The sequence below is a fragment of the Corvus moneduloides genome, chromosome 2 (assembly GCF_009650955.1).
Source record: "Corvus moneduloides isolate bCorMon1 chromosome 2, bCorMon1.pri, whole genome shotgun sequence".
Classification (NCBI taxonomy): domain Eukaryota; kingdom Metazoa; phylum Chordata; class Aves; order Passeriformes; family Corvidae; genus Corvus; species Corvus moneduloides.
In genome coordinates, this window is record NC_045477.1 from 22,808,755 (window position 1) to 22,835,854 (window position 27,100).

At 46.7% G+C, this 27,100-nt stretch overlaps 2 protein-coding genes across 5 annotated transcripts in view; one reads left to right on the forward strand and one right to left on the reverse strand.

Moving 5' to 3' along the window:
• The window catches only part of GSK3B (glycogen synthase kinase 3 beta), a 150,001-nt gene extending 136,695 nt beyond the window's left edge, over nt 1-13,306 (forward strand). For both annotated transcript variants that reach the window (XM_032098462.1, XM_032098463.1), the window contains 2 exons: nt 281-379; nt 7,484-13,306. In XM_032098462.1, coding sequence (XP_031954353.1) covers nt 281-379; nt 7,484-7,551 — 167 coding nt within the window. In that variant the 3' untranslated portion in view covers nt 7,552-13,306. The remainder of the gene's footprint in view (nt 1-280; nt 380-7,483) is intronic.
• A 7,415-nt stretch (nt 13,307-20,721) lies between these two features.
• The window catches only part of MAATS1 (MYCBP associated and testis expressed 1), a 29,487-nt gene continuing 23,108 nt past the window's right edge, over nt 20,722-27,100 (reverse strand). For 2 of the 3 annotated variants that reach the window (XM_032098467.1, XM_032098464.1), the window contains 4 exons: nt 25,751-25,899; nt 24,455-24,546; nt 21,043-21,258; nt 20,722-20,968 (listed from right to left, as the gene is read on the reverse strand). In XM_032098467.1, the coding sequence (XP_031954358.1) occupies nt 21,044-21,258; nt 24,455-24,546; nt 25,751-25,899 (456 nt within the window). In that variant the 3' untranslated portion in view covers nt 20,722-20,968; nt 21,043. The remainder of the gene's footprint in view (nt 20,969-21,042; nt 21,259-24,454; nt 24,547-25,750; nt 25,900-27,100) is intronic. The other variant, XM_032098465.1, reaches the window with a different exon arrangement.

Genomic DNA, 27,100 nt, shown 5'->3' on the forward strand with positions numbered 1-27,100 from the left:
GGTTCTTTGCTCACTCCCAAGCCACTGTCTTTCTCTAGGAAATTATTCCTTTGCCACTATCTGTAGTTTTGACAGTCTTGCTCTGGAGACTGCCTGGCTAACTATCGCTGTGGTTTCCTCTTGCTGGTTGGCAAAGAAGAAAATGTAACGTGACCTTGGGCTGTAAGGGCATGTGTTTCACCTGAGGTGCCGTTACAAGGGGAAACCCTAGGAGCTGATCCTGCATGTGGGGCACTTTGTGGATGATGAGCTAACTCTGTTTGTTCCACCTCCCCTCCAGAACTGTCAAGTAACCCATCTCTGGCTTCGATCCTCATCCCTGCTCATGCCCGGAACCAAGCAGCTGCTTCAACCCCTACAAATGCTACAGCGGCCTCAGGTGAGAACATGCAACTGCCTGCCTCCCTGCCTCCCCACCCTTGCTCCCCCTGCCTGGGCACCTTCCCTCTGCTGAGGCCCATGAGCCACCTCGGCCCACAAAGTGAACAGGGAGGAAGGGATTGTTTCAGTATCGCCTGAACCTTGGTCTTGGTAGGTGGTCATTTGGGTGCTAGCTTTGGTCACCAACCCAAATCCCAACCCAGGGAACTCAAACTCTGCTTTTGATTGCTTAGTTTGTTGGTCCTTCTCACTTGGACTTTCACTACTAAAATAAAAACGTCATCATCTCAGCTGTTTTTTAGCAATCCTTGTGGATTGGTTCGCACCTAATTTCTGAGCTCTCAGCTGTCCTGAAATTAATACTGACCTGGCACATGAGTTTGTGATGCCTAGAAAGAGAAGAAACAGCTAAGCTCAGTACACATGGCCTCTGTGTAGTGTGGATGGAGAGGATTTTTCCCTTAAGGCATTGGCATCTAAAAGTCTAGTTAGGGAGTTCAGCATGCTCACTGTCTCATCTAAGTAGTTGCAGTTGCTTCCTGCTGAGTTTGCTTGTGTCATCTTCAGGCACACAGCAGATGCTTTTGGGTTTTGGCCAGCAATGAGTGAATTTTTTGTTTGCCTCCCTGCTCTCTCAAGTTTCTGTCAGAAACCTTTTAAAATCTCACTGTTGGCCTTTAGCCACTCCATATTGTATTCTGTTTCCTGTGAAAGCTTAAAAGCCTGGTAATACCAGTTGGGAGACTCACAAAGAAATTCCCAGGTGCTGCAGCATGTGGCAGAGGTGATTCAGTACATGGCATTCTTCCTCTGAGTCAACCCTGAGTCAGCACACCAGAGGCTGTCTGGGGGCTTGGGCAACCAAAGGCAGCCTGCAAAACAGGTGTGCTTCCACATGTCCTGCGTGCACGTCAGCACCAGCCGACAAGGGCTGTCATCCATTTTGTAGTGCAGGACACTTCCTTGGTGTAGGATAGCTGATAAAGAGAAGACCTGATTAAAAAGCTGCTCTTGAAACATGCAGGAAAGCATTTGCTGGTTGATATGCTGGACAGTTACCTGATATTTGATGCACTTGGTCCAGCCAGTGCTGTGTAGAGAGCATTTTCATACTCTGGGACAGATGCACCCAGGTTTGAAAGATGAGACTTACCTCTGAAATTGCAGTAGCAGTAGATAACAGACACAACTTGTACCATTTATGTGCTCTGAATTTAGGAGACAGCAAAACTGCTGCTTTCAAATTTAGTATGTTTGTTTCATACACTTGGTGGTGGTTTGCAAATAGTCATGTTCTCTGTTTCCCTCTTATGTGCATCTGTTGCTCAACAACAAGTGAGAAAACAGATAAAGTAGTAAAAGTGATTAAAAAACTACAAAATACAAACATGGAAAATTATTTGAAGCCTGTCTGAAAAATACTCTTTCACTTAATGTCCCCTTCATGCCTTTTAAGGAGTTCTCTCTGCCAAGACACAAGTCTTGAGGAATTAATGGGGCTAAGAAATCTGTTTTCGCTCAGCACTTTTCAAGGGCTCATATAGGAGGAAAATGCATTAGGCCAAGTCCTAAGTATGAAGTATTAAAAAAAAAAAAAAAAGAAAAACCAGCCAAAGCCAAAAGACCCTAACCCACCCCATATTATTGGTGTCAACGTTTTTAAAGCTTCTGTTTGCAAGCACTGCACTGAGGTGGGATATGACCTTCTATTTGTGGTTCAAAACCAAAAATAATATCCTTGTTGATTGGAAAGAAAATGTGAAATTAAGTTCAGTATTGGACAGCTTTGGATTTCTGCAGTTGGTCGCTTCTTACTCACGTGGGTTTCTCACAGCTGGTGGTGAGAATGTCATCAGAGTTACGATGTTTAGGATTAGGTTCTGTTGATGTTATTTTAATCTGTTGTGCCTTGTATGCTGATGCAACACATAGCAAGCAATTTTCATACAAGGCGTCCCTTCTTTCTCTTGTACCCCCTGCACCTCCCAGAGCTGTAGATGTTGAGTTCCTCAGTAACTGCTAAAGCAGTGTGGGAATAAATCTCCCACCTAACCCAGAATATCCTGATAGGCAGGAGACTTCTCTGCAAAATGTTTGCTTGTGTGACTAAGCAGTACAAGTTCAGAAACTGCTTTTCTGAGTGGTGATGATGCAGCAAAATGTAGCTCTCAAAGCAATAAAGGGAAGAGCAAATATGTAACTGTAATTCACATTATTAGTGTGTAACTTGTGCCTCTCTCTAGCAAGCAGTGTTAAAAAAACACATTTGTTGTAAATTTCCTCTTCTCTTGAGGCAGAAAGCTGTATTTGCTCTACTAATGGAACCTGACTTTGCACTGGGAGTAGGTAGCCTTGCTGCTCTGGCATTAGTAAATTCTCCTAAACATTTATGATAAATTCTTTGACATAGTGGCATGTCTAAAGCAAAGTGGAGAAAAAGAAAGATGAGATTTTTTGGCCCCTGCTTGAAATGATGTGCTAGCTTTCTGTGAATTATACTGGCCATTGATTAAAAATGCCAGTGGAGTCGTATTCCTGGGGATGGCTGGAGGAGGAAGAGGATGGTTTCATAGCTGTGCAGCCACAGCATCTGAGAGGGGAGCGTGCACACCAGGCTGAATGCATATCTGCTTGCGTGACTACCTTTTTCTTCCTGAATCAGCCAGCAGCCGTAGCTACCTCTGTGTTAGTCAGCATTAAGATGGGAAGAGCATAATTGCCATCTGCAGGGAAGTTGTACCAGCAGGGATTCTGGGGTCATCGTCTTAGGCATCCTGCTGTGTTGATCCCATGTAATCCCAAATGCAATGATGTGCCTGAACTTTCAGCAACAAAACAGATTAGAGGTGGTGGTACCTGCCGTTTGTCGTCATTGAAAAACACCACAGTGCTCCATGAAATAAGATTTAGTGCATTTGTGGTATTCCCATTGAAGGAATTTTGGAAAACTTTAATTCCTTAAACAGGAGAAGACAGGTGACGGGCAAGCAATTCTCTCAGGCTTCCACATGCTCAGAACGGGGATGAATCCATGACAAGAGAAGTAAAACTTGCACATTCTGCCAGTTTTGCTCAGAGCCTGGATTTCTACGTCCATAGGCAGGCACAATAGGAAAACCAGGCTTTCCTCCTTCTTCCACTTGTCTCCTCTGCTCTCCTGTGAGGATTCCCAGGCCGGTGGTAGCTTTGTTTCTCTATCTTTGCAGATGAGCAGCACAACCTGTCAGCATTACAAATGCACCCAGCTAATGCTGTCATCAGTGCTAATGGGCTTTCTCAGACTGAGCTGGCGTCTCTGTCGCTCTCTGAACTGTAGCCCTGTCTTTCCCTTCCAGGAGGTTTTTAAGGAGTGTCACGTCCCCTCCAAGAAAGCTGAGGCACTCGTTAGAGGGAAAAGCTGAATTGGAGGAAGTTCTCTATAATGATGAGAGATGCTTTTGCCCTCTGTTCGAAAGAACTTTGGGAAGCAGCTGGCATTTAAACCCTGATGACACTTCTTTGCCTGCACAGGAAGAGGTGTCAGGCAGTGGTTCAGGACAAAGAGGCTGCCCTGAACTCGAGCCGGGCGCTTGTCTGTCCTGTGCCACAAAGCTGCATGCCAGCTCCTAGCTGTGCTCCCCAGCAGGGCTTTGCTGTCCTCTGTCAGCATTGCTGAGGGCCTGGATTTCCTTCTCTTATGCCCAAATACTGATTTTTCATGGTGAGAAGTGAATGTCCAGAGAACCTCATATTCCAGTTGTGCTCTTTTTCTGGTGCTTCAGAAAAGAGGTGCTGGAACAAGTCCCTCTTTGTTCCTCAAATGTCCTGTTGATGCAGAGTCAACAAATGAGATGAAATGTTAAAATACTGCATTTTCTTGCAGGCTGGGAGCCTGAGCAGCCTTAGCTTGCTCTGCACTCTGTCCCAGCCTGGGGGGACTTTATATATATATATTGTTGTGAAAAGCCCCAAGAAAATGTTCTTGGCCTGCATCACCTGATTTATTTTCTTTTAACATGTGGCATATATATTTCTCAGGAACTCCCCTGTTACAGTGATGATAGAAAAGGAGCATATGTTACATGAAGTAGCTCCATCCCCTCCTCTTTTTTTCTTTATATCTATGTAGTAGCAATATAATGATAACAATTTCAGCCTCTGCTGTCTTCAGGAAATGGAGATCAAAAGACGCATTTCATTTCAGCAAATGAAATACAAGCACTTTTTGTACACATACAGAGAAGTCCTCTGCCAACAGTATAGACTCCAGCTGGACTGCTTGCATCAGGCACTGCCAGCAGATGTTGCGTTAACTGTAGTTTATCCATACTTGAAAATTAATCTACAACAGGCATAGTGAGAGTTTAAAGTGTGGAAACTATTATCTGGCTGGCTGGGTCACTTTTGATTTCTGTGGTCTTTTTTGGTCTGCATGCATGTGGGATTTGGGAATTGCTCCTTCAGGAAAATTCTCCACGTAGGAGGGCGTCTCTCTCCTGCAAGGCCAGCTTCCCACGTAACATTGGTACTGTCGTCATGCTGCCTTGGTGCTTTAATTGCATGAGCTTTTTTTTTGCTATGGTGGTCATTCCTTTGTGAGGGAGGGGATGCAATTAATTTGGGGTGAGATGAAAGGGAATGAGAAACTCCCAGGGCAGTCATCTGGCATCCTCTGCCCACAGGATGATTTGTCTTTCTTCCCACACATTCCTTGCAGCATTTCCTTTTCAAATAGGCATCACCCTCTCTTCCCACTTGTCAGTTGTGTTTCTGGATGCTGCTGATTGTTTGATTTTCTATTTTTGTCACTGTTGTCGATGTTACTTTATTTGTGACTCAGAAAGTGCTGCCCATTTCTGGCCGGCCTGGGTGGTGTGGTTGACAGGCTGGAGGGAGGGAACACCATCCAGAGGGACCTTGGCAGGCTTGAGGGGGACCTGTGCAAAACTCACCGAGTTCAACAGGACCAAGAGCAAGGTCCTGCCCCTGGGTCAAGGCACCCCAGGCACAAATAGAGGCTGGGCAGAGAATGGATTCAGAGCAGGCCTGAGGAGGATTTGGGGGTGTTGGTTGATGAAAGGTTGGACATGAGTTGATAACGTGCACTTCCAGTCCAGAAAGCCAAATGTATCCTGGCCTGTATCAAAAGCAGCATGGGCAGCAGGTCAGTAGAGGTGATTCTGCCCCTTGACTCTGGTCTGTGACACCCCACCTGAAGTGCTGTGCCCAGCTCTGGGGCCACCAGCATAAGGATGTGAACCTGCTGGAGCGAGGAAGGTGGTTATCAGGGCCTGGAGCCTCTCACCTCTCCAGGTGAGAGTTGAGACTGTTCAGCCCGGAGAAGAATAGACCTTGGGAAGACCACATAGCAAACTTCCAGGACCTAAAAGGGGCCTACAGGAGAGCCAGAGAGGGACTTTTTACAAGGGCATGAAGGGATAGGACAGGGGGAAATGGGTTCACACTGCAACAGGGTAGGTTAAGATTAGATATTAGGAAGAAATTCTTCACTGTGAGAGTGGTGAGGCACTGGCACAGGTTGCCCAGAAAAGTTGTGGCTGCTCCTGGAAGTGTTTAAGGCCAGGCTGGATGGGGCTTTGAGCAATCTGCTGTAGTGGGAGGTGTCCCTGGCCGTGGCAGGGAAGTTGGAACTGGATGTCCTTTAAGGTCCCTTCCAACCCAAAGCAGTCCATGGTTCATCAGTTCATTGCCTTTGGTCATGGCTGTGGTCAGGTCAGCGTGGCTGTAGAGCACTGCCCAGCCGCGTTGCCTCGCGAGCTCCTCCGTGATGGAGAAATGTTACTCCACACGCACCACCCACCAGAGTATTTTGTCATGTTTAGTATTCCTGCTACTCACACGGCCCTTCAGGCTGAGGTCACCAAATCTGTTCTTTCTTTTTATAAACCCTTTCCATGTGTCTTTTCGAATACACTGTTTGCCCAGTCTGCCCTCTTCTGTACCGAGATAATAAGTCTTTCTGATGTTTTTTCCTGTTGCAGTATCAATAGCTTTGCAGTTAACCTTACTTAAATTAAGTGGGCGAAATGCATGATGGTCTCTTGGGGAAAACCTCATTTAATATCTTTTTCCCATCCTGTATTTTATGCATTTAGGTGTTCACCCACTTACCTATTAGTATCTCACAGTCTTTGTGACCTGGCTAGCTAGATATTATATGGAATGGTTCCAGGTGAAATTGGTGCGTTTTTTCCCCTACCAACTTTTCTAATACTAGGAATATTTTTTTAAGAGGAAATACCTGATGCATGCAGCCTATGAGAACACAGTTACAATGAATTTCCTTTTGGTATTTCTTTGCAAAACCTCTGTTTTCTTAGAAGGCACTTTGACACATGCCCTTGATCCTGTGACTTGTCTCTCTGTGAAGCACTGTCCCTCCCTGAGAAGAGGTGTTGGAAGCATTTACTGCAGAGATCCAATCCTCTAACATGTCATGTGCTTGCATAAACCTCATTACTGGCTTCAGGCCTTGATGTTAATCTGCTTCAGCAGTTCAGAGGGTGGCAGATCCAACTTGGGTTGAGCAACACAGAGTACAGCAGCAGACTTGAAAGACTTTCTGAGGCAACAAGTGCATGAATTGCACATTGGCACACCAGCTGTTTCTGACAAAGGAGCGGGATTGTCACGTTCCTTGTCTGCGCTCATTCACACAACTAACAGGCAGATTTTATAAGAAGGACTAACATGTGAAACTTCAGCACCAGTGTGAAACCTTGTAGTGACCACAGACACTCACTGTGTAGGCTTTGGCCGTGTCTCTGTGCCTTGTCCTGCAGTTACAGTTCCGGGATGTAACACGGGCGACTTCTCTCTGCGCAGCCTGTGTTACAAACTGCAAAGCCTGCTGGAGCCCAGCCCTCAGCCCTCCAGGTTGCCCTTATCCTGCTTAAAGACCATCTTCCCCCTTTCCCCAGATTGGATTGTTCCATCTGCACACCCTGAAGTCAGGAGAGCATCCTAACCAAACACCATCTTGGTGGGAATTGTGGGTTTCCCCATGTGGAGAATGTCATAGCTGTTGTTTCCAATTTGTCTCTGTTTTGGAGGGTAATGCTGGTTGTTTTTTCTCTCTCCCCTTCTCGTCTGTTGTTTGCAGATGTTAACGCAGGAGAACGAGTTCAGACCAATAGTGTAGCTACAGCATCAGCCTCCAACTCCACCTGAACCAGTACCAAGCAGCCAGCTGCACAGGAAAAATCACCAGTAATTTGAGTCTTGCTCAGCAACACTGGTCACATTTGGAAAGAAAATTAAAAAGAGGAAAAAAAAAAAATCCAACAAAACAACAAACCAACCAACCTGTTCATTCTAGTGTTCAATTTTTTATTATTATTATTGTTGTTCTTATTTAACCTTGTAAAATATCTATAAATACAAACCAGTTTCATTGTATTCTCACTCTGCAGGGTGTCCGGGGCAGGGGACTAGGTGGGGGGAGGAGGGAAAGCGGAGCAATACAACACACCAATGTCTCCCCTCGACAATCTCTTCATGTTGGAAGTTTGCTGTTGTGTACTTCAGAACCAGGACTCTTGCCTCATACCCCCTTCCACAACAGAAAGAAGGAAAAAAACAAAACAAACCCCAAACTTCATTCTCTGCTGAAGTTCTTTTTTTTTTTCCCCCTCTTTTTTTATTTTCTTTTTAAGTGAAGTTTTGGACTTTGATGTAGTGCACAGCTTGAATTTGGTCGGGAGCTTAGCAGGGGTCATTCAACAGAGCTCAGCGTTTCTTGTCAGCAAATCCATATCCCAGGTTATCTGAAGAACTGCCCTGGCTCGGCATGGGGAGCAGGCGACGTGGTAGGAAAATAGGTTGCCATGGGGTGGGGGGGAGGGTTTGCCATGTGTCTAAGGCTTGAACCGCTAGCGGAAGCCTTTCATCTTAAAAATCAGTGCTAGTGATGAGGAAATCTGCAGCTTCATGTGGGAAAAGTCTTGCCCGAGCGAGTGATATATAATATAATACACACACATGCACAAACAGCAGTGGTCGGCTCTGCTGAGGCATCCCCTTTGCCCAGCCGGAGCTCCTGCTTCCCGTGTCTCGGGCCGGCTCCCAGCTTCAGCAGAGAAGAGCGGACGAACAAAATCCTTGGCAGGGGCAGGGGCCCAGCTGGTAGATGGATGTTAAGGGACTTTTTGGGAAGTGGCCACTGTGAAAGTGTGTTTGGTTGGGTTTTCTCTCTCCCCATCCCTCCTTGGCTCTTGATTTGAACAGGCTTCCCTTTCCTAAGGTGCATACAGGAAAAGGACACCAGGGTTTATAATGTGAACTGTAACAGGCTACTGGTTTATTTTGTAATACTTTCTTTTTTAACTGCAGTTTTAACTTGCAGGATGCCACATTCTCCGATAGTTCTGATTTTAAATCCACAGCTAGAATCTGTATTTAATTTCATCTTTTTTAACCTCTTGCTTTTTCTTCTTTTTTTTGATCTCTATTTATTGATGCGTGTTGCCACGTCACCATTATGTTTTTACATTGGTAGAATATTAAAAAACACATCCGAATGCTCTTGACGGTAATTTGTACCTGCTGACTTGTAGGAAAGCTGGCTCTATATGAGTGTGTGTGTATATATATTATATAAATATATACATGTATACATAGATACAATACTGCTTTTTTTATTTTGTCTACGATCTCGAATCAGTCTGACTGAAGCGTGAGGTGAATGCTTGTTCTAGTCCATCAGTTCAGGGTCCAGGCTTCCTCCCTGCGACGGCGTGTGGTGCGAGCATCCACGTCTCTCTTCCTGAAGTCAAAGCAATATTCCTTGCAAAAGGGTCAGGTGAGCAGCCGGATGCAGCCCCGGCACGGAAACGAGACTTTTGGAGACCTGATCTTGTGGTAGGCTTGCAGTTGGTGTCCGCTCCAGCCTTATCCTTCTTCAGAGAAACTGTAGTTGCCTTTGGTGCTTACCCGAGCCGTTCCTCGACCTGTGGATCTCTAAGGCAAGCAGTTGCTTTTCGGGAGCACGCGGAACCTTCGTGTGGCCCGGGGAACCGGCAGTAGCGGCTTTGGAAGCTCGGCCGCCGCAGGGGCGGCAGGGGCTTGGGCACGAGCTCGGTGTGTTTCTTCTTGTACCTTTTATGCTGTTGATGTGGGATTTTTTGGAAACTGTCTCTTAGCAGCCCTGGAACTGATAAAAGCTCTGCCCTCTCCCTCCTGCCTGGCACGCAGTGGGTTTGGGGAGGCAGGAGCTGATTGAAGAGGTGAGTGACCACCTACCGTGAAACCGATAAACCCTCATGTTATACCCCTCGGCGATTTGCTGTTGGGCACACACACAAAAAAAAAGGTTTTAAAGCTTTTTTGCATTCTGGCTGGCTGCAAAGGAAAGCACACCCACGTTGAGAAACAGAAGGCTTTCCAAATCCTTACCTGCAACTTAATAGAAAGGGCTGAAGAGCGTCTTAACGCATGCGCTCGGCTAGGCAGTGTCCTGAAAGGTAAGTGAAGGGGCTTGGTTGACCCAGTGATCCAAATCCATGCAGGAGACTCAAAAAGTAGGACAGTGGCAGGGTATGGATCTGCTGTATAGACAAGACTGCTGAAGCATTGGCCACAGATGCTGTTATTTGGAGGCAGTAAATTACTGAGTCTTTAAAAAAAAAAAAAGTAATAAAAATATCGAAGAAAACTTGCTGCTTGTGCCAGGACACGTGGCTTTTCTTTTTCATTTTTTTGTTAAAGACTGGCAGAGGGGAGTTCAGAGCGTTTCTCTCTGGTTTTGTGACTGTGCTGGCGTCTGTGTGTGTCTCGTGTGTGTGTTAGGCGGGGGGGAGGGTCGGGGTGCCCCTCTGGTTTTATTTCTGTTTTCAAGGATCATAACAGGATCACACACTCTTTTATACAAGTTAGATCCAGGTCTTTGAACAACCTTTTTTTGTAAATAAGAAAAAAAAAAAAGAAAAAAAACACAGAAAAATAACAACAAAAAACAAAGCTCCTCACCAAATTCAAGCTTGTACATTATCATTATTTTTGGTTGTTTCTGAATTATGAGTTTTATTGCTTTGTATGTAAATATGTGGACCCAGGAACTGTTATTAATGAGCAAAAAGTTACCGTTCAGGGCAGTGATTCTGTTTAATAATCAGACAAAATGTAGACGAGCTTTTTAAAGCCATATAGTTTTAACTCTGTACAGTAGGTACCGGCCTGTATTATTGTAACAATAACTCTAGCGATGTATAGTGTATCTATATAGTTTGGAGTGCCTTCGCTTCCATGATTTTTTGAATTTTATTTCCCTTTTATTTTTTTCTTCTCCTTCTTTATTAACGATGTCTCCTGCCCCAAACCCACATCTTTGCTCCCCCCTCCCCGCCCTGCTTTCTAACTCTTTGAGTGCTGTAAGGTTTTGGTGATACCCTGATCAGTAGTGGAACAAAAAGAAACCGTCTCCACCGTCATTTACTTCATTGGAGCCGTGGCTTTGTTCTGGAAGTCTCCAAGGTGCCCACCCTGCCCTCTGCTCCTCCCGCTAGCAGCAGCTGATTTCTTTCCGACCCTTGCCCTAGCAGCCCGGTTAGACTTTGCTTGTCTCTCCCCTCAGCCCTGCACCCAGGAGCCATCTGGGCAGCAGCAGCTCCCAGGAGGCTTGGCCTTTCCACCCTCCCTGCGGCTGTGCCGGGGGCAGCAGCGAGCAGAAGGGGCCCCCAGGGAGGGAAATCCTCACATCCCGCAGGGTTGCTGTGCTCAGAGCCATTTGGCTGCGGTGGGAGCGGGGGCATCGCTGTAGGAGACTGCCGTGGTTTTTTCTGCCGGGAGGACTTTCTGTTCCCTTTCTTCTCCCTATTTTTCCCCCACATCCCTCCCCAAAGTCACTTTTGTTTTCTTGAGATAAGTTTAACATGACTCTTAATTTCTTGTGCCCAGCACGAAGGCCTTGTTTCTAAAACTAGTTTGCTTGTGTTTTACTACCTTGTTAGTATTCCACATAAGATTGTCTTGAATGGGAAAACACGTAACTCTTTACCAAACCAAAGGTTGCTGTTTTATTTCGAAGCATCTCGTGTTCATTCCAGTGAAGCAGAGGCTGCACTTTCTTTCTGGTGACACGAAGGTCAGTGATGCCAAGCTGTTGGTGACAGTCTGCTCAGAGCTGTCCCTCTCTTCTTTTACTCTCTTTCGGGCTTCTTTTTTAACCCAGTGTGGTCTTGATGTGTCCTTTACGTCAGCCCTGCTGTTAGTGGGTCCCGGAGCTGGGCTGGATTGCAGTCTGTCTCCCCTGATGGACACTCAATCAAGACACTGGTGTTCTTTACTATTAAACTTACCTACCTTGCTAGGGAAAAAAGAAAAAAATTACCTGCAAAAGGAAATTGACTGGTAGAAGATCCCTGAACACTCTGTCCCCTTATTTCGAAGCCAAGCTTTACCCAAAATAATGGCAGGTGCCTGCGACTTGCAACCTAAAATTTCCCCCGGTTTTCAGTACTTGGAAAAGCAGAAGTCAAGCAGCCTGTCAGACTCGTACTCCTGTTCTAGGAACCTCAGCCACCGCGGAGAAAAAGGAAAAGCCGATGAGGAAAAGCACAGTAGGGTATTCGGTCCGGGCTCTGCCTTCCGGAGACTGCCAGCGGGTACCTCTGGGGTGGCAGCTGATTTCCACGGGGCTCTCGGCCGGTTCTGGTCATAGTTGGCTTCGTTTTGCAACACTGCAATAATGGCAAAACGACAGGAAAGGAAAACAGTACCTAAGGGGTTAGCTCGAGAAAAGTAGCTTCCTTGTGTTGGTCTTTCTCAATTTATTTTTAATATATATATATAAAATATATTTATATATATATAATTTGCTTGCCTGTAAAATTTGCGTTCATTAATGTGTTGCTGATGGATCACTTGGGCCTGTACACACCAATTAGCGTGACCACTTCCATCTTAAAAACAGAAATCTAAATATATATATATTAAGGACTGTGGGTTGTATACAAACTATTGCATACACTTGTGCAAATCTGTCTTGATTTAAAGGAAAAGCAAAACCTGTATAACATTATTACTACTTGAATGCCTCTGTGACTGATTTTTTTTTTTTTTCATTTTAAATATAAACTTTTTTTGTGGAAAGTATGCTTAATGTTTTATTATTTCCCCCACCCCATTCCCCTTGTAAATACGTTTTGTTCTGTGTGACTCGGTTCGGAAATAGTTAACTGGTACTGTAATTTGCATTAAATAAAAAGTAGGTTAGCCTGGAAATGAAATTTAAAAAATACCAAGTGTGTGGTCTTTATTTCAAAAAATTGCCCCATTCTTCCCTCCTCCTCTCTCCCTTCTCTGACCCTTGTTCCTCACCCTCATACCTCTTTCCACTCTGCAAGAATAGGTGGACGTGAATCTTTGTAATAGTAAAGAAAAACCTCAAGAAATGAGCATGTTTTCTTAAATGAGCTGTGTTATTCCATGCTATTTTCCAAGAGATGCCAGCTTGTCTATGATACCGTTTGATTTGATGGAGAGAGGAACCCTGGGACATAAATATTTCAAATTGAAACCAACCAATCTTCCTTTACCGTCCACCTATAGATACAAACTTAAGGACCTGTGTAAACTGCTGGCTTTGAATCCTGCACTCATGGTTGTTTGGGTTGTTTTTTTTTAAATCATTGGATCCCATTAGTAATGTTATTTGGTGGTGATCTGTAAAGTTTGTCGAGACCACGTCCAGTGGACCGTTCCTCCAGCAAATCAGCACGTAGCTATCTCTGAGTTGGGTTTCCGGTACTGGATAATGTATGTATTAAACATGACATGTCTATTAGCGCAAAAAGAAAAAAGAAAAAAAAAAAATAAAAATCCTTTTTTGGGCTGGCTGACCTGGCCGAATCCATTCTGTCGCTATCCTAAAGGCTAGATGCGAGGTCATGTGACTGCTGCTTCAATAAAAACAAATTTATATTGCAAAGAGACTCCTCTTGCTTTGTTTGTGTGCCACGAGCCGCGGTTGTTCCCGTGAAACCTCTGCTGGGCTCCAGGCTGGAGCCCCTCCAGGACAAGTGGGAGCAGGGTGGGAAGGGGCCCTTGATGGGTCCACACCGTAAGTGGTGAGCCAGGATCCACTTGATCCTCTCCTGATTGCCAGATGTGTGTCTGGGAGGTGTTCTGGCCCCTCCTGGGTGCTGAAGCTGTGCCCCTCGGAGCAGGTGCTGCCTGCCCCGGCTCCCTGACTGGGCTCAGGGCTTGATTTGTGCAGGCCCTGCTGCTCTGGGGCAGCGGGGTGACAGGGCCGGGTGGCCACCCACAGCCTGGCTGCCCCAGAAGCAACACGGTGAGCAGAGGCTGCTGTCTCTTCCCTTACCTTGATCCCACAGGGCCACCAGGACTCGGGATGCGTCCAACTCGTGCTGAGTCTGGGGCTGCTCTGCTCGGCCAGTCCGGCCCTGGCATCCAGGGTGGCCGGTTACACCTGCAAACGCATCGCTGCCGGAACTACAGCACCTCTCTAGGTGAGTTTATCTATTTAAAGCTTCCTTCTAGTGGGGAGTTCATCACAATCCCCGCTGATTTGGGGTGGTGGTCAGTCATCCTTGGGCACTTCTCTGGATGGACATGCACTGGGGCTTCCTGTCTCTTCTGAACTTCCCTCACCTGGAATGCAAGCTGCAGGCTCTCTTTATGTGCTGTCTTTTCACAGGGACTCTCAGCTCCAGTCTCAGGTCTCTCTTCTGAAGGCCAGAGCCAAATGAACGGGACTCAAGCACCTTAAAATTTCTTGCTAAGCTGACTGGAAGGGGATCTTCAGCTCCTTCACATCTTTGTAATGTTTCCAATTATATCTCATCTACAGTTGTTTTAAACACCCTCTGTAAGCTGTGAGTACCAAAAGCAGACAGAGGTCCCCTGCAGTGCTCTCCCCAGTGCCAATGAAGGCACTGGAGAACATTTTGCAGCTGGTGCCTGTCTCCTTACCTGAGGATTGCATTTGCCCTTCTGCACGGAGGCTGCAGCTGTCCAGTGTATCCAGCCCTGCCTCCTGTGGTAACTCCTGCAAGCATTGCCAATGGGACTGTTACAGTTTCATATAGTGTTTATATTCCAATCAAACTTTTTAAAGATGTAATGAAACACCTTAGCACCAAGAGCCAGTCCCTGCACAACCTTCCAGGGAACATCATTCTGTCACCCTGTGAGAAAATACTTTTTGAGACCCATCTGCAAGCCAGGGTCGAATCCACTTAGCTGTCGGTCACCAACGCCTTGGAATGATTTAAAATGCTAATCTGAGCGTGAAGCAGCCCCAAGCTGAATGCAGTACAAGAGTCTGCTCCGCTGATGGGCTTTGTCTTTATCTTTATCTGCGTTGGAATTAGAAGTCAGTGTCAAGGCTACTGGCACCATTTGTTATCTGGAAGGTGGCAGCTTTCAGGCTGCTGGTGAGGAGGTCCAGGTGACTCTCTGTGGGAGAAGAACAAGAGCCACAAAGGAGGAGGAAGCAAGCGAGCCGCAAACTGCGGAGGGGAGAGAGAGGAGCACTGCAGTTTGTGTCTGAGGCACCACGTCCAGTTGCTTGGAGACAGCAAGCCCAGCAGATGGTACACAACCTCATCAGCCAGCCTGGAACCTCGCTTCCCTCCCTAGGCTCCAGGAAGGGCTTGGCTGGGCCCTTGTCCTGTCATCCCTTGCTAGTCCTGGAGGGTGGTGTTCCTGGCAAAGGACTGGCTTTGCTAAACCAGCTGTGCACAGCGGCTGCAGGGTCAGACCCAACTGCTGCCAAATCCAAGCAAGGTGTGTAGCTGTCAATGCCCCACGGGGCACGGCAGGAACGCCAGGCTCTGTCTGGGTGTGAGTGTTGTACAATGCGAGGCTTTGGAGCAGAGACCAGACCCCCAAACAAGCTCCTGCTGGAGCTCACCTCAGGAGACAGTGCAGGTGAGTGCTCAGGGCTGTAAGGGAGAGCTGAACTTTGCAACAAACACCTTCCTTTGGTCAATGCAGGAATATAGCCCTGGATCTTGCTGCACACCCAGCTAATTCCTGATGCCCTGGCACAGACATTTTCCTTGGTGTATCCTATTGCCCCGAGTCTGCATGCAGTTAGGTACATCTCCCATGCAGTCAGTGGAGTTAAAGGCTTCTCTTCCAGGAATTCCCTGCTCTCTGCACCACCCCTCTCTGCTCACAAACCCCAGAGGTAAGGCTGGGTCCTCCAGGACAAGTAGGGAATGAACAGCCTCTTCCCTTGTGGAAGCTTATGAGTGGGCTGCAGCGGGGCATTTGTGACCGGGGTGCTCTGCCCGGAGAGCTGCGGTGCGGCAGCCTGCCCAGGCCCAGGGCTGTCTGCAGAGCCCCCTCGCTTGCTGCAGAGAGACAAAATGTGGCCATGGGCAAACAAACCCTCATCCCCAGGCAGAGCTGCCTGGCACAGCACAAGCACCCATCCCAGGAGAGGAGCCACAGGCCCTGTGTACAGTGGCAGGCCCAGGGGACTGAGAATGAAATGGCCTGATAAACAGAGAGATTGAGGGGTTTGGGCTTTTTGGTAGGTATTTTTTTTTTCCCTAAGCAAAGTTTCTAAAAACTGGTGTAAGGAGTTAGAACAGGACTGTTCATTGTCACTGCCTGCTTGACCTCCCTATGCTTTACGTCACCTCCAAGTGCTAAGCAGTCACAGGGGCCAGACCACTGCTGCTGACAGAGGAACGTGTGTCAGATCCTGTCAGAGGGAGACGGGGGCTGCAGGGAGCAAGGCAGGGTCAGGTGTGTGGTGGGAGCAGCACGGGAGCTTGAGAGGAAGCAAAGGGCACTCATCCCCCTCTCACCAGATCCCTGTTAAAACCCTCCACAACTCCCCAGAAGCAGGCTGCAGCCACGGGGGAGATTGGTCTCTTCTTCCAGGTAACAAGCGAGAGGACAAGAGGAAATGGCTTCAAGTTGCACTAAGAATGGTTTACACTGGATATTAGGAAAAGAATTCTTAGTGGAAAGGGTTGTCAAGCCCTGGAACAGGCTGCCCAGGGAAGTGGTGGAGTCACCCACCATGCCTGGAGATATTTAAAACATGTGGCACTTAAAGACATGGTCTAGTGTTGGACTTGGCATTGCTGGGTTAATGGTTGCACCTGGTGACTTTAGAGGTCCTCTCCAACCTAGACAATTCTATGATTGTTTCCTCTGGCATAACAGCAGCCGTGCCCTCCTCTTCCTGCTCCCTTCTGCAGCTCATTCCTGAAACCAAATCCTTTGCCAGGCCAGAGAGCTCAGGAGGAAGATGGTGCTTACTGGAAAAACCCAGGTTGTTTGAGAGCATTTTTACTCAAGGAGAATCATTGATGTTGTTTGGAATACTGCCATATGTTAGCAGCCTTGGGAAAAGGGACTGCCCACCTGGGGACTCTCTGGACCATCTCAGTTACACCTCTTTTAAGATTTTTGTTTCATAGCACCAGGCCTAGGAACAGGTTGGTCAATGGAAGCTGTTTCTGCTGGAGACAACAGATTTGGGGCCCACACAGCAATGAAAAAATGGTTTGCATTTGGCTGGAGGCAGAAAAATTATGTTGGCAGGCAGAGAGGCTTCAATTCAACAGGTAAGGAACCAACACAGTATTTGCAAGAGGCTATTACTGGCTCAGTAACAAACAAAGAGATTCTAGCATCAGTCCTGCAGCAACCCAGGGAGAGAGCAGCAAATGCAACTTTTAAGTCTCTACCAACCTTCATCTCACTGCAATCGGCACCACAGGGGCACTGCACACTCCTGGCCGCTCCTTGGGGACAAGGACCAACATTCCCAGCACTGACTGAGGAGCTCCAGGATGGGCCAGGGGTGCAGGCAGCCATGCAGGTTCCCCACTGGGGGAACTGGATGGGATAAATCTCATCTGGCTGGGCTGTGCAGTGGCTCCAAGCTGCTGTAGAGCAGTGGGCAGCTGCAACACTGAGTGTTGGCAGGAGCAGCCACAGCTCTCAGGTCTGTTGGGGGTGGTGCGCTGAGCCAGGCAGCACATGTGGATACAGGTAAGAAGCCCTGCAGGAAGGAAATGGGAATAGGACATCCCTTCTGAATGCTACGAGGGATTGGGATGTGGCACATGGGAGGAGGCCAAGAGAAGTGGCCTTGAATCCAGCCAGAAGTGGAGGAAAAGCTGTGTGGGGTTGATGCAGCATGTGGGAGAAAAGGAGAAATGAGAGGGAATGAATGGTATGATCAGAGCAGAGAGCCAGAGCTGCCCTGCTCCACGGGTTTCAGCCTTTCACACCCTTCCCCTCGGCCGGCTGGGGTTTTCTGTCTCATGGACTGTCTGTCGCGATGCTTTCCTTGCCAGTTCTGCGCCAGGCAGTGGCTGGGAGGAGAGGTGGGAGCCTTGGTCCAGGGTGGTCCCAGGAAAATTGAATTTACTAATCCAGGTGTACACATTCTGTCTCGGGGAGTTGGCAGTTTTGGCAGATGTTCAAACCAATTCCTGCCCCTCTGGTGGGGTGGAAGGCAGGCACACAAAACAACAGCTCCCCATCCAAGCCCAGGTCTGACTCTGGAGGTGAGGAGGCTGGTGGATGCCAGAAAGATACTGATGCACCAATCATAAAAACACAGGAAAAGTTGAATGAACAGGACTTTGGTGAAAGCAGAGACAGGACCTTGAGGAGATAGTCAGCAACAGTGCAATTGGGCCTTGTTAAAAGCCTTGGACGTATGAGAACCGTATTTGCAGGGTTAATCCCACTCTCCTAAAAAAAAATTGTGTGAGGGCTGAATTGAGCCCAGTGAAGTATCAGGCAAATCCTGTGCACTTGCAAGACCAGGAGCAGAGAGAACAGCTCAGAAAGTGGAACTCTTTTAACAGCACCACATGCAGATCTATGGCAGCAACTTCTGTGCTGGTCATGTTGCTTTTAAGGGAGGCAGGAGAGATGGGGAGTGTGGGTTTGGTGTGGTTTTCTGCTGACAGAAATGCAGACACAGCACGTGTCCAGTGAAGAAGGACCCAAAGTCCTTTTTGCTGAACCGCAGTTGCTGCCACAGGATTTTCTCCTCCCACACCACTGGAGCCATATCAGCAGGGAAGGCCTGGTACAATTTGCATTCATTCATTTACTGCCGAGACCAATTTTTCACCATTCTCAGGGCACAGTGCCCCCAGAGGCCCGTTTGGCTCAGCCTGTCTCCCCCACCTGCCAGGAGACAGGAGCCGGCAGAGCAGCACAGCCAGGCTCCCTCCCTGTGGGCAGCTGCTGAAAGAAAAGCGGGACAAGCTGCATTTTCCCCGTGTTTCCACTGTATTGGTGCAGCCCTGGAGGCATCTGCTGTGTTTGTTTCGGGTACGGGCTCCTCCCCAGGGTTGTTCTGTCTCCTGCTAGGAGAGGGAACGGTGCATTCTTATGCTGTTGATTTATGATCCCAATTCCCTCTCGCTGTGCTCGTTTTCTTTCTCAAAGTACATTCTGCAAAGCTTGAAAAAAAAAACCCCACATGACACTGGAAAGCAGTTTCTACAGCAGAGTTTCCTGCAGGAATCCTGCTGTGGCCTTCAGTTTACATGCTAGGCAATGTCATATGGAAAAGATGGCTTTACCCTGACGGTGTCCCTTAAATCATAATAGAAGCCAAGACATTCATAGTGCACATGTGCACATGCCTGTGCACAGCATCTGGAGTCCCCTGCCCCCTTGTTATCATGCAGAGCTGTATCCTTACAGAAGACCAAAGTGCTGCAACCTCCGTCCATTCCCACACCTGTTGGAATACTTACCTTTTTAAAACCGCATCAAATTGTACAATGAGCCACATGGAGAATGTTTGACAGACCATCTTCAGAAATACAGCAAATGCCTCAGTGGATTGGTCTTCCTTTTCTACTGCTTTTCTGCTGCATCAAGTTTTCCATGTCTCTCCTATTACATTGGATCTTGTGATTCATGTTATCCCCCCTCCTTTTAACTAGGCTAAATTTATCAAGGTGGCCTGAGGCTACAGAGCTGATGCCTGCACAGCTTCTCCTCCCACACTGGGGAGAGTGTTTTGTTCTATATTTTTGTATTTGCTACCTTCCCTCTCACGGTCTAGCTACAAATACCATGAGAATTGCCCCAAATCCCCAGTCCCTAATGGGATCATCCTCACAGAGTCCTAACCAAAACTTGTCACCCCTCTCTGACTCCTGCCACAAGTTGTAGCATGTACAGAGGCTGCCTGACCCCAGCAGTCCCCTGGTGCCCCTGGTTTAGTGACCTGGAGACAGGCAGTGGTTTGGTGCAGCTCTTTTTCCTCTCTCCAGCTCTTATTTACTGCCCAGTGGAATACAGGGGTATTCAGGCTCCTTTCTCCTCTGTCTCCCCTCCCTGTAAATTCCTTCCCCTGTACCCTGCCCCAGCCCAATCCACAAAACGAAGACCTGCTGCAGAATTTTGACAGGAATGCATTAATGAGCACCATTTTTGACCAGCTGCTGGTTTGTGTTTTGTAGGAGCAGTGCTATGGTCGGGATTAGCCGGACCACACCTGAGCTTTACAGACCCAGCACAAGGAACAGACGACCCACAGGGAGAAATGATGGAAGCAGGGAGACATCAGCCTCAGTTACCATGTTAGCACTGAGGGCCAATACTGCTGTCGGCTGTGTAAGCTGTAGCCATCAATGAATGAGCATTTTGGGTGTGGTGGTGTGGCTGCGCCTGCCCTCCTGAAACGTGGTGCTTGGTGTAAATGTCCCTTTATGTGCTAAGGCCACAGCCCTCGGGAACTTTGACACGTGAGTGCTGGAGAGCTGAGCAAGCCTTGAGCTCTGTGACAGATGCACTGCGCCTGTCTGAACCCGCTGCTTCCCGACATCCGGAGCTGGTTCACCCCCGTGCCTGCTAACACTGCAAAGCCAGCACACGGCAAAGCCAGCACACGGCAAAGCCAGCATCCTTTCTGTGTAGCCCCTGGAGCTGGAGAGCCAGAGTGACTAACACTGTTCCAACAAAAATAAGATTCTTTCCAGAACAGTTCTTTGCAGTGATAAAAAGCAAGAAGAGGTCAGTCCGAAGAGTAACATTTCTGGAAAATACATCAGCCCCACCATGCCTGTGTCATCCTGCTATCACCTAGATTTGTGCCACGCTCTGCCTGGTTGTCAGAAACCACTCTGCTGAGGCCAGGACACCTTTTCTTTGTCCAAGGACTAGTGATGTGAAAAGATGATGCAAAATCTGACTGTTTTTATTCAACTCCAGTGCTTTATTAATAGCAGTGCTAATGCAGGAAGCCCCTCAGCCTTACACCACTAAGGAAGTCAGTGGGACACGCTTGTCTGTGGATGGTCTCCACTCAAAATTTCCCACTTATGGAGTATTTTTTTCATTTAAGGTTATTATTGATGCAAAGAAATACCACCAAAAGCCCAGGTGCAGATTTTTATTGGTCTGTGCCAGGAAAACAAACAAGGAATGCTAACACTGCTTTCTCACTCAAGCTTCTCTAAATAAATCAGAAGAGAAAAATTAGCCAATGAAGTCCAAAGCAAGTTGGGGAGGGAGTGGAGAGAGCTGCCACACGAAAATGTATGCAGAATGGTTCCAGGACAACAGTGCTGGCAGGCAGCAGCAGGGACAGCCCAAGGGAGAGAGGTTTTCCATTCAGGGTGCCCTGAAAAAGTAAACATAATGTGCTTCCCTCTCCTTCGCCATGCTCTCAAATCACAGAGGGGACAGGAAACTCACCTCACTCATCTTCTGTCTCTGTGGGATCCTTGTGGAATCCTTGTCCAAGTTCATGTGCAACTGTGGCGGGGTGAGTGCTGTCAGCTGCACTTGGTCCAGCAGCTGTCCCGCTCGGACCTGCGCTGGCTGTCCCAGCCAGATCAGCCAGAATCCTCTCTGTGCCCCCGTGGATGATCCGATGAGCAGCGTAGAGGTGTTTTCTTTGGGACTGCCTCACTGTGCATAAAAAGAGGTAAGGCTTTTACTTGGAAATGTACAGCAAAGTGTTCTCTGTAGGGGAGAAGGGAGGAATAGCTTTTAGCAATCCTGCAGCTGTGGAAAAGTCTATCTCAGGGAAAAAAAGCATGCCCTTCTAACTTTGGCTGAAAGCATTCTACTGCCACCTAATAGCAGCAACCAACTTTGCATTTCATTTTGAAGACTGGCCCGTGCAGTGGGAAGCACAGCCAAAGTGTCTTCCTTTCCAGCTTTGGGAACAACTGCCCAGGATGTATTATCAAGCTTTAAAATAACTTCTCCTTCCGTGTCTGTTATTGCAGCAAGCCTCTGGAAGATGCCAGCTGAAATCTGCCATCTCCTGTGCCAGGATTTGACCTGCACTGAGAAACCCTTACTGAGTTCAAAGTAAGACTCATAGCCACTACTGACACACAAAGACACCTGCCTACCCTATCTCCTCCCCTCAGCTACTGCAGGATTGCCTCCTTTCATCCAAAGTCATTTGTATGTATTTCCAACCCACCTCCTGGGAAATAATTACCCAAGCCTAAGTGTTCACCCCACAGCTCTCTTTATTGCTCTTCACTACTCTTTGTCCCCCTTTCCTTCTTTATTTCAGTCACGGGATTGAAATAATCTGTGCCTTATGGAGGGTGTGAGAAACGTTGCAGGAACAAGTGGTGGCTCTCATCCTGTCACTTCCCTGCAGAAGTCCAAGACTTACTTTGGTCTGTTTAAAGGCTGTGCTGCACTCAAACTGTGAATCTGAAGCACTGGTGTCCTGCATGCTGGCACACAGTTCTGCTGCCCCTGTCTCAGTCACTCAGCGTTACCAACCCACCCTGTTTATGTTTATCCATCTCCCAGGCCCACTTTGTCAGCAACGAATGCAACTGGATCTCACTTGCTTTTGAAAAGCTGACCTTCACCAGTCAGCTCTCATTCCCAGGAGAGGTTTCTCTACCCAAAGCATTTTGGCTTCAATCGTGTTTGCATCAACTGCATCAACTATACTGGGAATACTCCCCTGGAATTGCTGTAGTCCCTTTCTCCATCCACAGTGAATTCCATCTAAAGGACAGCGTGCTGAAATTGGTGAGTGACTGTCCTTTTCCAAGTGAGGTTTTTTGTACCAGCTCAGTGACTTCTACTTCCACTGAGGCAGGGGTCAGAATTGAGGTGCAGAGGTCTTTCAGGGTGACCCAATATTGGATAATCCCTGCTTTTATGCATCAAAATGCAACAAAATGAGGAGAAAAAAAATCCCAAACTAGGGAATTGCAAAACAGAGGTGTTTAAGGAGAAGCTAAAGTGTAGGCAAAGACTGAACTTGCAGGCCCTCAAATCGTTGTTCTGCAAATGGATTTGCTCCTCTGACAGACCAGATAACTGCTCTTAGATCACTTCCTGATAGTTTCAAGGAAGGTGAATGCTCAAGCATGGGCCAGGTTGCTGAAACACAGTTTCACAATGAATAATTGTGAAAAGCCACCACAGAAATGCAATACACTAATGCGTTTATGAGATCTAATGCCATTCTTTGATACTATTTCCTTTGGATTTCCATGGAATAGTTACTGATTCTGCTTCCCTGAAAGTAGCACTGTGAAGGAGGTTTACAGCAGGGTGTGTTCATCAGAGTGTACATCTGGTAGAATTCAAGTGCCTTAAGTGAATGGAGCCCCCTCACCCCATGCAGCAATAGCAGAAGAGAGTAGATGCCAGGTCTCCTCCTGACATTTGATTTCTGCTGTCACGGGAATATTGTGACAAATTTCTCCTGATCACATTTGAAGGAGCTCCCTTACTTAATTGCTTACTGCTCTATTTCACCATCATCCACTTTAATTTTTAAAAGCTCTGCTTTCCAGGCAAACTCACTGTAGCTATCACAGATTCTGAAGATTTTTTTCTTCTGTTGTTCGGGAGTGCTTTTGAGGTGCTTTGTTCATTAGCTGCTGTTGCATTTAAGCCCAGTACATATTTAGACCCTTGATGTATGTCCTTGGTATGTCCAGAATCCTGAGCCATCTCCAGGTCTTCTTTCTGTTCTCCCTTCTGAGACAGGCTAACCTGTCACTGTGTCAGTGCCTGAGCTGCAGGCTTCACTGACTACCATTACATCACCTGCTCTGGAAGGCTGGCAGAAGCAGTGCTGGAGTGAAGGGAGCTGATTTAAGCTCATGCAGAACTGCCAGCTGCAGAACAGGTACTGTTGTTGTGGCAAACACGCAAGCCAGGAAGAAGAAAGTTTGCACAATTCAGAGACCACAAAATGCGTACTCAGGGTTTGTGTTTTCATTCACACAGCAATAAAAGAGGCAATGAACTAAGTGCCTTTGTTCTCAAGGCAGAGAAGTGCACTGCGGCAAGGACCCCTTCAAGCTCTATTGTGATGCAATTGCTTTGCTTAGGTCATATTCACTTTCTGTGGGTGACTGGTTTAGTCACGGTCTTCCACCTGTGCTGGTCGGTGGAAACATCCCAGTTAGGAACAGCCATTTATTCATGACCTTACTTAATGCAATACACAGATTTCCAGTGTCTTCCCCTCTGTATTTTGACAGATGCCATTCCATTTTTGCTAAATAGAAACATCCTTTACAACTGCAAGATTACCTCCTTACACCATGATTCCACTACAGCCAACCTTAAAACTCGATCTTTACCTCTTGCTCTCAACCAGCTGGGGAGGAGAGGAAAGCATAGGAAAGTGTATAACCTTCCTTCCATATATTACATATATTGAAGTAATTTACTTGTTAAAGTCTTCTACAGTTTTAGAATTGCCATATAATAACACAATTCACAGTGGTGCTACTTAAAGACCAGTTTGGTTTTGAATGTGCAATGGGCTACTTCTTTTCATGCAGTTATATTGTTGCAGATACACCAAATTTATCATAGAAAACCAGGTTGGAAGGGACCTCAAGGATTATTTGATCCAGCCTTTCTTGGAAAAAGCACAGACCAGATCTTACAGGAGGACTGAATTTCGGTCACCATTTAAAAAGACTAAAACTCATGAGAAACTGGTGAAAAAGGGTGAAAGAGCTTAACTTTCTACCTGCAGATAGCAAAAAAGGAGTTTCAGGGAACTGAGAGAACTCTTGTCTACATCATTCCTTTCAGGAAGCTAGAATATGGAGAGTGAACCAGTTCACAAAGTAAATAAACTTACTGGACTCCTTACCTCTTTCTCTCATAGAGCTTTTCTCTGCTTCTGGGATCAGGAAATTATAAACCAGCTCTGCTACAATCTCTTCTGACTGTAGGCGAGTTCGACTACAGGACAGATGCACAGTGGTGTTAGTATTTCAATTTTCTCTCCAGACCACCTCTGCAAGAACAGGTCTCCCTTGTAAATATCCTCACTCTTTCCAGGGGAGTGTATTGCCATGGCAGTAGTTGTCAGCTGGGTCTCTCTTTATCCTACAAGTAGGTGACAGTGTGACTGTTCTCCTTTGCACTGCCAATGTGTTCAATAGTGCATTGGAAAGCAGGAAGAGGATCACCCTACATTCCTTGTCCTCAAAGGTATTTAGAAGCTCAGTTCCCTCTGATGACAAACTGAGTTAGACACACACATATTGCTGAGGATTTGTGTCTTTGTCAATTTAGTCTTTGGCCTATTGCTGAGTTTGCTAAATTCTTCCCTTTTGTGACTCTGCACTTGGCTGGCCCCCATGCTCTTTTCCATGCCAGTGTTTGGTGGGTTCCCAGTTGGCCCAGGGGCTGCATGCATTATCTACGCTTCATTCTCCCCAAGGATTCCAACATTCTGCTTGTATTCATCTAGATACAGAATACACAGCTGCTGCACCATAGGAGAGTCACTGTGTCATTGGGATTTTTATGGCTCCATTCCAAAAAAAGGGCATAGAAACTGAACTGGGGGTTTGGCAGGTCCTAAAAAGTATTCGCTGCTGATGCCCCAGCCAAACACAAGACTGTGGTGTTCTCAACAACTTACTTTACTCAAAGTGCCTTGTCAGGCAGCCATCAATATGAGTGACCTCCATGGAAATTGGCAGCTCCTTAAAGAACAGCCACCCCAGAATGAAAGGCTGCTGTATAGCTGTATCTTTTAGGATCTCTTTCAAATGGATTTTCTGTAGTAGTGTAAATAAATGAAAAGATCGGTATGAATGGGTATTGCTTTAGGCAGTTCCCAGATTCACTTAAAGCTCAGTCACAGCCTCACACTGGTGTGGAGAAATCTAAAAAGGGTGATTCACAGATCACACAAGTGATTTGCAAAGGGAACCTGGCACATGCCGTAGGGAAATAAGGCTTTGATGGATTTATATGTGTGTAGCAGGTAGGAACAGTGTGGTTCCCATACAGCAGCCACAGTAATGAAGCAGCCATGAGCAGCATTGCTCTGCCCTTCCCATGTCTTGGATGATGCACACAGCCACAGATGCACATGGTCAGTCAGGTTCTAAACTGCTGTGAACAGCCCCTCACGTGCAGTTTAATAACCTACCGACTTTCCATTTCGTAAGCAATGTCATTGATTTCTAGAGCCCTTTTCTGAACCTCTTCCCTGGCTTGCTCTTCAGCTGTCCTCTCCATGCTACTCAGGATAATATCTTCCAAGTAGGTGTCAATAGTTCTGTGCTGAACATTCACCACCTAGAACAAAACACCAAGACATTGCTCCTCTGCCTATTGCTGTGCCAGGAGCATAGTGGAAGATTTTCAGAGAAGCATGAACAACAGATTTTCACAACACTCTTTGCTTCAGGCAGGCCAACCTGAGATTTGTTTTCAGAGATGCTTTCTGTAAAAATTTATTTTCTAGTTATTCTTTCTGAGAACTGATTGAACAGAAACAAGTGCAGAAAAGAATGAGGGGTGGAAGAAAACCTATTCACAGATCCAATTCTGGTGCAGCAGGTTAGTCCTGTGAATGCAATGGCAGTTGCTCCCTCAGTTCTCACGGTCCCCTGAGCAACAATTGCCAAGTAATAATCCTGGGTATTGACTTCAGTAAATAAATCAGTTTTCATTCAAGCAAACCCTGAAGGAAAAGGTTCCATCAGGCCAGTCAAAAGCCAAGATAAAATTATTGGTTTCCTTATAATGGTTGTAGAGCAGTGATTCTAGAAATGGGTGTTTTCCTTCTGCTAATCTGAAGGGCATAAGTTTATGGCATCTTGACCTGACCTGCTTACCACTCAGAAATACAGAAAATATAAGAGGAGAAGCTAAAATTAAAAAAAAAACAAACAAAAACAAAACATGATGCCAGACCCTGTTGGTATTAACCACCTCCCACAAAGTTTGGAAATTATTGGTTTAGTCAATTAGGCTCCACTCATGCCTTTCAACGGGGAGAAATATGCTTCATGAAGTCAAGAGCTAGGAAATAGGAATAGGACTATAGTTACGGAATATGGTTATTCAGTATTTTTTTCCTTGATTTCAAGGTTATTTTATCCATTATCATTACTTCAAAATAAATTTTGTACCTCTTGTTATTTGCAGTCCACTTGGGTGGGGTGGGGGAGGCAAAATCTTTCCAAACCCTTGCTTAAAGGCATCCTTCCTGGGAAAGCACCTAATAGTTCTGCTGGGCAGACCATGTGCTGCCAAAACATTATCCCTAAAGATGATCTAGGTACATCTGTTCTCCACAGGTGTTTGTTGTAGAAATTTAGAAACCTACACCCATTCATGACAGGCCTAACAACTCTGTCTGTAGGGGTATTCAGATCATCCTTAGTTTAATGGGCATGACTGTCTCAGGAAGGAATCATGCTCTCTTCACTACGCTTAGCCCCTAGTTTTAAAACTAGCCATCACCACAGTCAGAGCTGAAGTAGCTCCCATC